The 10,957-nt window shown below is 48.7% G+C and overlaps 1 protein-coding gene across 1 annotated transcript; it reads right to left on the reverse strand.

Moving 5' to 3' along the window:
• Nucleotides 1–295: 295 nt before the first annotated feature.
• LOC113946482 (cytochrome P450 1B1) lies at nt 296–5,068 on the reverse strand. Its single transcript, XM_027641731.1, has 3 exons — nt 4,752–5,068; nt 2,965–3,981; nt 296–1,311 (listed from the first exon to the last, which is right to left on the reverse strand). The coding sequence occupies exons 1-3, from the start codon at nt 4,769–4,771 to the stop codon at nt 699–701; spliced, it is 1,650 nt and encodes a 549-aa protein (XP_027497532.1). The 5' UTR covers nt 4,772–5,068; the 3' UTR covers nt 296–698.
• Between the last annotated feature and the right edge of the window lie 5,889 nt (nt 5,069–10,957).

Consider the following 10,957-nt stretch of genomic DNA (forward strand, 5'->3'; position numbering starts at 1 on the left):
TGTAGTAGGACATTCTGTTCATGTTCATATAAAACATAAATTTTATTTTCAACTGTGCTTATAAGGAAGGCTTTTATTTTTTTAGTTATTTATGTAAACACTTTGTAATGCTGAAGGCTAGACTTTACATTGTCATTTTACCAAAAACCACTTGAACAGTTATTATTGAGGCATTAATGGACATCCCAGCAGTCACAACACAGGAGCATGGCAGTTTCCAGCAGAGGGAATTCAGAGGCTGGCTGCAGTGTTCTAAACAACCCCTTTTTAAAAATTTTTTCTTTTCCTTTTTTTTTAATAAGAAATTTCACTTTGGGATGCAGAGTCACTGAAGGCAAACCTAGAGTTAAGGCATAGCACACGGAGACGTAGCAAGGATTGTAGAGAGAGTTCCTGGAGGTGCTCCAACGAGTCAGTAGATAAAAAGCTCTTTACAATGGCAACTTCTGTGAACAAGCTAGAAAAGAAAAGGTTTACTTTCAAATTGCATATGTTTTATTATTTAATATATTAAATTGTTCCCCTGGCTCTCCTTCTAGAACTAAAAAGAGGACTGAATTATACCTTGTGCAGCTTTCCTTCCTGCTCTTATAACTTGTAATATTGGCTATGTTCCAAAAAGATAACCAGAACAAACTGTAAGTCATATAAGTCTAAAAAGAGAAAGAGGGATTATCTGTAGATGCAAGGTTTATTGTTTAGGCATTTGCTGACAGCTGATTTTCATTGGCTACTTTCTCTGCTTGCAGTCTTTGGACAGCCTGATCAAGCAAATCCATAGTATCTCTTAGTGTAACATTCAAGGTAAATGGCTTAGGTTTAATGGTCAGACCATAGGTAAAGTCCATTTTAGGGTCCTCATTTGGATTAGCAGTAAAATTGCACTGATGCACCAGTATAGAGGTAAAGAGAAAGAGCTGCACCTTGGATAACTCCTCTCCAATACACCGACGTTTTCCCAATGAGAAAATCATCACACTACTAGTAAGATCTTTATTGATGAATCCATTCTCATCCAGGAATCTTGTTGGATCAAAATCCTCAGGGTTGGACCATTTTGCTGGATCATGATTCACTGACCACTGGTTTACAAAAATGACAGTGTCCTTGGGAATGAGGTAGCCCATTATGAAGGTGTTGGTTGTGGTGGCATGTGGGATAGTAACAGGCACAAAGCTGCTGAAACGCATGGATTCATACAAGAAAGCCATGATGTAGGGCAAGTGAGGCTGATCTTCAACACATGGCAGACGGTCTCTTCCAACAATCCTGTCCACTTCTTCTTGCATTTTAGCCTGCACTTTCGGATACCTGTCATTTAAAGCAAGATGTCTCCATGTACATAACACATTCAAAGGATTTTCTTACAAATAATTCTCGCTGTAAACATTTTTCACAGAACTTAACTCCTACCCTAAATAATGAAGTTTGAACAAAGTTTAGATATATTACAGGAACATGCAGACCTCAATGGAAAACTCTGAGAGAAAAATCCAAACTTCCCATCCAATGGTGTAATTTCAGATTTGCTCAGTTTTCTCTTTAATATCACACGTAATTGATTGTCAACATAAAAAGTGAACCTAACCTAAAGCGTGCTTAAACTGAATATTCTGATCCAATTTTGAAAATTCATTCTAAAACTAAAATTACTTGTGTCTTCTAAGTATTGTGTTTTCCATGGGTATGAGAGTTTTGTTTTCCACCTCTTTATGTGACTTTTAAAAGTTAACATGGAGTTTGATATTACTAGACATATTACATACATATGATAGCCTGTGGGTTTTTAAACTGAAAAAAAAATCCCAATTGTTAAATTGTCAGAATGGCTTTATGAACATCCCACTTTGAGTACACTTTTTTCTAATTAATATCAAAATATATTTCTGTTATAATGTATTTTAAGAAGACTGTCTTGAAATCTGGACAGTTTGGAAGACTACACAGTAACCAAACAAGATCAAAATGTTAATACATCTTCTGCTTATCTAAAAGCATGCACTCCTCGCAGGAGCCTTTATTTGCTTTAAGTATACAAGTTTGGCTTCTCCATCCTTGCCTTTTCCTCCTGCAGCAGATCTGCATGTTCAGTGCTGGGCAAACATAAGAAATGGGGAGAAACCTAAAAGTTATGTGAACACTGGGCATCACACCCTTAGCTTGAAGTCAAATATTTGCCTGTTTTTCATGAAGCGACTGAGTAGATAATGTTTGCACAAGCCCACAAATTATGCAGGTGATGAAAAAAAAAAAAAAGGCAAGCCAGTCTCATGGCGCCTTCTATTAAACCACGTCCCCTAGCAGAGTTTTCCCCCTGGAAGTGCTGGTGCCAGGGCAGTGCACCCGGCGGCTGCCCAAGGGGTCTGCCTTCCCCAGTCACGCAATGGCAAGGAAGGCACACGCGATGGCAGATCAACATAATAGCGGGTTTTGTAAACCGGTGCACGAACTCTTTATCGTGCTTAATCAGTTGTTATCCTGTTCCTATGATCTCCTTGATCTTGACCTGGTAAAATCTGTTACTTTCACGTTTTATTCGGCTGCCTTTCTGCCAACCTCGCTTTATGCCCGACGGCCTGAATAGGGTGGGTTTGTGTCGGATTTTATTTTTTTTTATATTTTCTTATCTCTTTCTGGCAGCTTTCCCAGAGCTTCCGTGTTAGTTAATCGGGAGTCGCTAAGGTACCGGCACTGCACGGGCTGGCGCTGCCCGGTCCCGCAGACCCTCGACCCGCCGGCGAGTGCCCGGCGGCATCGCGATCCCGGTGCTGCCCAGACCAGGCGGTCCAGGCGCTGGCTCGGGCCGACCGCTCCCGCCTCAGGAGCCTTCCCAGGGGAGCGGTTTAAGCGGGGGTCCCCCGGGACTGCCGGGCGCTCGCACCGCGACGCCCCAGACGGGCTCCAGTGTCCCTCCCAAGGGTAGGTGGGGCGCCCCGCTGTGGTGCCACCTCCGCCGGCACCTACCTGATGAGAAAGATGAGGAGCCACTGCAGGGCCGTGGAGAGGGTGTCCTGGCTGGCGCCGAAGATGTCGGTGACAGTGGCGGGCACATGCTCCAGCTGCAGCCGCGGCTGCTCCCGCTGCAGGTGGATGAAGGCGTCCATCATGTCGCGGGGGGCGGCCCCCGGGCGCAGGCTGCGCTGGTGCTGCAGGAACTTGCCGCGGACGAAGCCGTAAAAGTCGCGGTTGAGGTCGCGGAAGGCGCGGTAGGCGGCGCGGATGGGGCTGGGGAAGCGCTGGAGCCAGGGCAGCGCGTCCACCAGGCTGCCGGCGCCCACCGCCCGCCCGAACTGCTCGTTGCGCCCCACGATGCGCAGGAACTCGCCGTCGCCGTGGCTGTAGCGGCGGCCGAAGCACAGGGCGCTCATCACGTTGGCCACGGCCACCACCAGGACGCGCGAGGGGTCGAGGAAGGCGCCGCCGGCGCTGCCGCGCACCAGCAGCGCCACCAGAGCCCGCGCCTCGCCCACCAGGTGCCGCTCGAGCAGGCGGCGGGTGGCGGGGCTGCCCGTGGAGAAGGCGCGCACCGTGGCGTGCGCCGCCCGCCGGTGCAGCTTCCACAGCTCCGAGTAGCCGCCGAAGGCCAGGCTGAGCCCGCCCGACACCAGCTGGAAGGACGGGAAGGGCGGGCGGCCGGCGAAGGCGGCCCCCTGGCGGACGAGGGCCTGGCGGATGGCGCGCTCCCCGTTCAGCACCACCACGGGCCAGCGCCCCAGGCGCAGCTGGAACACGGCACCGTAGGTGCTGGCCAGGCGGGCGAAGGAGAGGTGCGGAGCGCTGCCCAGCTGCGCCGCGTTGCCGATCAGTGGCCAGGGGAAAGGGCCCGGCGGCGCCCGGCTCTGGCCCTGCCGCCGGCGCTGCTGCTGCTGCAGGAGGAACTTGCCCAGTTGGATGGCGGCGAGCAGGCAGACCAGAAGCAGGAGGGACCTTTGCAAGGGGGGGATGCTGCCCAGGGCTTCCCCGAGCCTTTCGAGGGCCATGCTGCAAGGGAAGGGGAAAGGTCAGCGGGCAGCGTCCCCGCAGGAGGGCTGGGAGGCTTCCCGTCGCCCGCGGGCAAGGGAAAGCCCGGACGGGGCGCGCTGGCGTGGCAGAAGGGAGCCCCGGCAGCCGTCCAGGTGCTCGGAGTCGAGCTGCGTCCTCGCTGTGAGCTCCTCGTGTGCCTAAAGCCCCCCCGGATCTTGTGCGAAAAACAAGGCATAATCGATAACGAAGTGGCAAGTGCTCAATAAAGGATCGAAGTCGTATTTGGCGGCGGGGCGGCTACTCTCTCCCCCCCGCCACCCCGGACAAGGAAAGTTCGCAGCGAGAGATCCAAGAGGTCACAGCTGAGAGAGGCAGAGAAGAAGGCAGGAGGATGCTCTCGCCTGCCAAGCCTCCGCAGACGCAGGGCACATGGCTCCCCCCGGCGAAAGAACCACTGTGAGAAACGGGTTACCCGCCCTGCCGTCGGAGCTTCCCTCTGCTCCGGAGAGGAAACCTCCGCAGCGGTCACGGAGCCCACTCCATCCCGAGCCCTTACCTCCTCCCGGACCTTCGTGCCCGTCGCGGCAGCGCAGGCTGGCGGTCGGCCGCCCCGGGGATGGGCTGCGGAGGATGCCTGAGACTCTGCGTGGCAGCGCTGACTGGTCCCGCTTCCCATCCCCGTGCCCGGGGACCGCCCGCTCCTACCGTTTGCTCCAGCCTTTCAGAAGCAGCGCGGGGAAGAAGGAGTGAAATAAACAGCCACCTCGGGCTCCTGTAGCAGAACTGACCTGTTGCACGCTGCTTCCATTGGAGACCTTGGGGAGGATGGAGAGGAGCTGGGCAGCCGGCGGCAGCCCCGGGACGAGAGTGGCGACGGCGGCGTTCAGATCCAAGCCTTTGGGAAATTCATTAGGAGCCCCGGTACCTGTCACCCGGAGCTTGGCAGGTCACGTGCAGGCAAATGCCGATTGCACCCCATCCCAGCGCAGAGTTATTATCACCTTCCCAGCGTTTTAACCCTCCGGAGCTCGTCCCACCGACAGCCACCCGCCCGGTGCAGCCCCGGGGGCCGGGTGCGAGCGGGGCTGTTGCCACCCCCTCCCTCTCTCCCTCCCGCCCGCCTGCTGGGCTGCGGGGAACGGGACGGGGCCAGCCCAACCCGCTGCAGGGAGCGAAGGCGAGCAGCTCAGAGGGCGCGGGGGGGACGGCCCGCTGCTCCCAGACTGAGCCGGAGCCGAAGCCGCCGCCTCTGGGCGTCTGGCATTGGCACTCCCGGTTTTAAACCCGCCGGCATCCGCGGTGCGGTGCAGTGCGGGCGGGACGCGGGCGGCCCCACTGGCAAGTCGCCGCTGTTTGGCCCGTCCCCTGGCTTGAGGGGTCGTAGCTATTTGCCAGCTGCCCTTGGGCCTTAGCCAAGTGGAGCGGCTGAGTCGCGGACGCTTTTATGGCCGGGGCCAAAAGTTTTAGCGGAGGAGGTGCCGGGAGGGGAGCGAGGTGGCGGGCGGGCTCGCAGCCCTCGCTGTCGGGAGGCGAAGTCTCGGCTGCATCTTAGGGGCTGAGGAAGCCGGAGAGCTTCCCCTCCTCCGCCTGTCGCCTCCCCGTTGCGTGCGGAGTTAGCATTGCGTGAGCCGGGGCTGGAAAGCCTCCAGCCATCTCCTCCCCGGGCCCCTACCCCTCCTCGCAATACCTGACACCGGCTCGAGGGGAATGAGGCTGGGAAGCGCCGGGCAGCTCGCCCCCCGGCCGGCCCCGCTGCCCTCCGGCCTCTCCCCCGCCCTGCACTCTCTGCTCTCCCACTTACTGCGCTTTTTCACTCTTAAATCTGGCGCCTCCGCCCGAACCGGGAGGGCTGGCGAGAGGCGAGGGAGTGAGGCGCTCCAAGCCCCCCCGGGCCTTTCGGCGCCCCGGGGGAGCCAGGCTGTAAAACCCCCAGACATCAAGGAAATTGTTCCCCAAGAAATCAGAATGCTCTTGCTTTGTTGGCGTCATTTTTGCAGTATCAAGAAAAAAACTGAAAATACAACGTTTATTTCAACTGCTTTACAGTCACATCATGAGAAGAAAATATGATGTTTTGGTAACATTTAGGGATTAGACAAAATTAGGTACTGGGAGTCAGCCCAGCTCAGTGTGTGAACCTAGTCCTGGATAGGCTGCTACTGCTTCTGTCTTAGCTAAGTGTAATCCTGGCTGTTGTCACCGTCCCAGGCTCTTCCAGTCGGCGATACTACCTCTTGCTCAGACTAGCATCGGCCGTATCTCTCTGTGTGCCTTGGAGCTTCTTCCTGTCATTGGCAAGTGACAGAGGTGTCAAAACCACTTTTTCTGAGCAGTGCTAGAAAAAGTGAACTTCCCTCTTCCCAACCCTACCTCTGGGGTGAACTGGAAGGATCCTGCAGACATCTCAGCACATAGTCCAGTGTCAGAGAGGAGCAAAGACAGATTCATCCCTATGGCATTAAGGCTAAGGCAAGCTTGGAGAGATACTAGGCTGTTTAAACTTATCAGAAGGTTTAAACCAAATTTCACAACCTATAACCACTCAGCTGTGGATAAGTGTCCTGTCCTACTGTGATGGCCACCATTCCCTCCTTCTTCTCTCTTATGTCAAAGAAGAGACATGGGCTTCTCCTGGCAAAGAGTGTTCTGGGCACTGGAACTGGGTGGTAAGGAATACCTTGGATCAGTTACCTGAGCTCTAGACTATAGTGCTGGGCATTTGCCATTGCTAGCAGGGAAATTTGCCCCTTTCATGGTGACTGTGGTAATAATAAATTGCCTAAACTCCAGGCATTACAGGTATTGTTAGTAAGTCCCTAAATCCTTTCTTCGGTTCAGCAATTAAACTAGTTGTATTGCAGGGGATTGCTTCCTGGCTGCTAGCAGGCAGTACAGAGAAAGGAACATATTTCCACTATCATGGACCTGCAAACTCACAGTTTAAGACATGAGCCCAGGAATTCTAATTTCTGGTACATTTTTTTTTTAATGCTGTAAGAAAACATTAACTATTTTTTGTTTCACTTCTCTTTGGTCTTCAGGAGTTCTGTCACTATTAGACAGGAAAGAGAGAAAACCTATTTTAGATATTTTCTTCTATGGTGACAGTACCACCTGATCCCCCTCTGCAATTTATGGTTTTAACTTACTATTGCTTTTATTACAACATGAGTATTATTTTGACTGTACACGGTGAATGTTCATCCAATTTTCTAGGGTCTGATTCTATATGACCTTGCTTAGTCCCTTGCAGTCAAGCATAGCTTGAGTGAAGCATTTTATCACACCAATGAATTAGTGTACAAAAATTAAGGCAATGGCTGATTTGGCTCTTGGTCTCTACCATATTCTACAAATTACCCTCCTGCCTACCTCTTTATTTATTCTTCTCACCTCTTTTGTTCATAGAAGTACAGAAGTTCAGAATTGCTCTTAAAGAATGCATGTTCTTTTTTTCTCAGTTCTGGGGACTTAATTAAGATGAAACCAGTCCCAAATTCCTGAGTCAGTTAGTTTTGTTAGGCACTGAAGACTGAATCACTGAAAATGTATGCCACCTAAAATGAATTATTTCTGAGGTCTAGAAAACCCTACTTGATGTAATATAGGGAAGAGAAAAGGAGTTGAAGGGCTACAAGTGAGTGAGTTTGGGATTAAGGGAAAGGAATTCAAGCTTCATCTCTTAAAAATCTTGATTGATTTGATAGGAATGACAGATTTAGGGGGCTGGCAGAGTTTATTGGGGCATCAGTACCTCTGTGGCTCTGAAAGAAGGTGCTTTGTGTATGTGGACAAGAGTCCTTGTTGTGGAGGTAAAGGTTTGATAAAGGAGGACGAATTGCACAGCGCAGAGAGTCTTCATTTGCCCTTTGAGAGGAAATTTTTGTCTCTGCCACATCCTCCCTTTTCCAAGAAAACTCCTCAACACATAAGAGACTTTTACAAGTGTTAAGAATTACTTACCTAAGTAAGTCTTTGAAGACAATTCTCAGTTTTGCTTCTAACTATGGCAGCCCTTGTCTTTGCTTTTGGATGCTGGTAAGATGCTCAAAAGTCCTCATGAGCAGCAACTGGAATTTCTCAAAAACTTCGCCTTGTTCTGTTTTCTTACCTCTTCCTTTTGCAGCTTTCCATGGGAGCCCTCCCACACTAGATTTCTCTATCTCTTTGCCATACCTAGAACCGTGGGTCTTTTCTTCCTCTCTCTTAATTTTACAAAATCTTGAGGTGGATTATTTGACAGTTGAGCAATGTTTTCTCCTGGGATTGCTTCAGTGTAGAGCTTGTACAAATTGTTTACCATTTGTAGAGTGGTCCAAGCCATTCTTCAATAAATAATCCTTGGCAATATTGTTACTGATTGTTTTTGAGTGTTGCACAATGCTATATAAGATGAAGAAACAAGTAGCATAACTGTAAAACACAAATCACTTGGAGACCTAGCCAAGTGCAATATCCTATTGTTTCAGGCTGCTTAAAATTGTACTGATGTACTTAGGCACCTCTAGAGTTCAACTCTTGTCTCGACAATACTGCTTTAAGTCAGGAAAATCACCACTAAAACAAGAAGATTACAATCAGAATCAGAACCTGTAAGCCTCTGTGTTTACAACAGCTTGCTCAGACTATGTTTATGTGGCAATCCAGCATGATGCAGAGTTACCATTGTCCTTCAAATAGTTTCAGATCCCAGAGCAGAAGGTCTGCACTCGGTCCAGCCACAGTACCACCTCAGTGCAGCTGGCTCCACAGTCACTATCTGTACTTGCTACTCTGCACCATTTACATGTCCCTGCTTCCTCAAGCTTAGCTACAGGGTACTGATTGTTCAGTGTTAAAACTAACCTGACATGGGGATACCAGAAGGGTAGATGCTAGCGAGATCCTGTCTGATGCAGGTTCCTGGTTTTGCTCAGTTTGGCAGCTTTTCTGTCCTGCCAAGCATGATACGTAAGCAAAATAGAAGTAACCACATCCTCGGTGCTACCCAGAGCATCAGGCATTGTGGCCTAAAATAAAGCATTTGTGGTATGTTTTTTAAAGCATATGTATTTGTGGTTACATATCACATTCTTAACCTTCATTAACTTGCAGCTTTCTTGAGACTTTCACTCTTCCCTGCATTCCTACTGACTTCCCAGCTCATATTTTCAATTCTGCCTAGCTATTCAAAAGCCTAAATTGGGCTTCTAATTCTGAGCCAAATTCCCCCAGCTGCTGTGGGAAGGCAAGGAACCTCCCAGAACTTGCTGGGGCTCAGCTCAGCGCTAGACTGAATTGCACCCTCTCCATCTGTTTGCATTTTCCGTGTTACTTACAAATTAAAGGCATATATTGTGTTCTGCTTCCACACAGGCAACACACAGGTATGATTACAGAAATGAGAACATAGCAATACACTTAATTCAGGCATCAAATTTGATTGTGAGACTTTTGATTTTGCACTGCCAAATTCCTGTAGTATTTTTACCAAAGCTTACTGTCTTTTCTTGAGAGTGTTAGATGAAACTGCATAGCTAAGTCTTTCTTAGAGCTGACAGTTTCGTGTCTACCTTTTGAGAAGCCTTTTTAAACTGCCTTCTGCCATGAGGCAAAAGAGCAAAATCTAATTTACACATTGCTCTTAAAATATTCTGAAAGAAGTACTCTGAAGAAGACGGATTAAATAACATTTAGGAAAGTTTAAACACTGCTCAAGGTGTGCATTATTTTATCTGTCCTCGACATGTGACGTGTGGACAAACTGCTTTGCCTGCTCACTGTCCCTTTAGCAAAGGGGCTCCCTGGGCAGCTCTGAATCCTCACACTGTTTCTGAGGCTTGCAGAACCAAGAGCTATGTTGCCAAAGTCCATCTTTATACTGAACTATAGAAATCTTATAGCCTGTATGATGTGCTAGGTCACTCCAAAGCTTTAAAATAATAACATTGCTTGGGGCCAATATTGTTATCATGTTAACAAGCAGTAGTAGTATATTTCTTCTTTGTTTTCCAGACTTTGTTGGTGTAGTTTTAGTAGTGCAATTGCTTTATTAACTCTTAAGATTTTAGTATTTGCCATTTTAGAAAATGCCAATGTGCTTGTATGGTCAGAGGAGTGATGGACGCTAGTTCAAAACAGTCCTGGGCTACAGCTGAAAGCAAAGCGTACCTCACTCACAGGCAGAAGCATATTCTGTAGGAGTGAAAGTTTTGAAGATTTACCTGTGAAGTTCCACAAAGTCTTTACTGTGGATGTGCAAATACAGTTTTTCAACGTTTGGACATTTGTCCAAGTTTGAGTGAATTATCAATGGAAGAGCAAAAGGCGCAAATGTGGGAGAAAAGACATTATCCAGACAGATGTCAAATGTCAAGTTCTTGCTTTAGAGCTTGAGGCTACAAAGCTTGTCAAAGAAAGGCCCCCATAATGTTTTAAAATGAACACTTATTTTCCTTGTTCTCATGAATGCATTCAACTGGTTTGGGAGTGAACATTTCTAAAGATAACGATGTAAAATATGGATTTTTGTTGGGATAGAAAATTTCAGACCAGATGATTAAGGTTTGGCAAAGTTATAAGTAATGGGGGACCCAGAGTTTCCAGCTAAAGGAACTCTGTGCAAGTAGACATTTGCAGAGAGTTGACTCTTCTGCACAGAGGGAGAAGATAGAAAAGCACACACAGATGGAATGAAGAAACTTAAAGTTCTTTGATGAGAACATGGGTTTTCCTATCTTGTGGGCTAGGTGTCCTAGCCATTGATTATCCCAGCCTATAAATGTTCAGCTCACCGCTTCCCAACCAATAATTTTTCATGATAGAAATATTGGTAATTTGAGTTCTTCAATTTGTATTGTGTGTGCACCATTCTTCGGTGCACTGACAGCAGAACAACCAGTCAGAATGTTAAAATGGGCAACACAGTTTGAATCTAATACCCTCTAAGTAAATCCCAGTTAAATCTCAGAATTCTCCTTGCTTCAGAGAATAAGCCTGGCTATGTAGTGGGGGG

The sequence above is a fragment of the Corapipo altera genome, unplaced genomic scaffold, assembly GCF_003945725.1.
Source record: "Corapipo altera isolate COAL_440 unplaced genomic scaffold, ASM394572v1 48b, whole genome shotgun sequence".
NCBI classification, from domain to species: domain Eukaryota; kingdom Metazoa; phylum Chordata; class Aves; order Passeriformes; family Pipridae; genus Corapipo; species Corapipo altera.

What these genes read in the sequence shown, in the direction of transcription:
- LOC113946482 (XM_027641731.1), bottom strand. Translation starts at nt 4,771, where the DNA reads ATGGAAGCAGCGTGCAACAG. An exon ending in ATGGAAGCAGCGTGCAACAG is followed by an intron (nt 3,982 to 4,751) that starts GTCAGTTCTGCT and finishes CTTCCCTTGCAG; the next exon opens with CATGGCCCTCGAAAGGCTCG. An exon ending in CTCCTCATCTTTCTCATCAG is followed by an intron (nt 1,312 to 2,964) that starts GTAGGTGCCGGC and finishes TTTAAATGACAG; the next exon opens with GTATCCGAAAGTGCAGGCTA.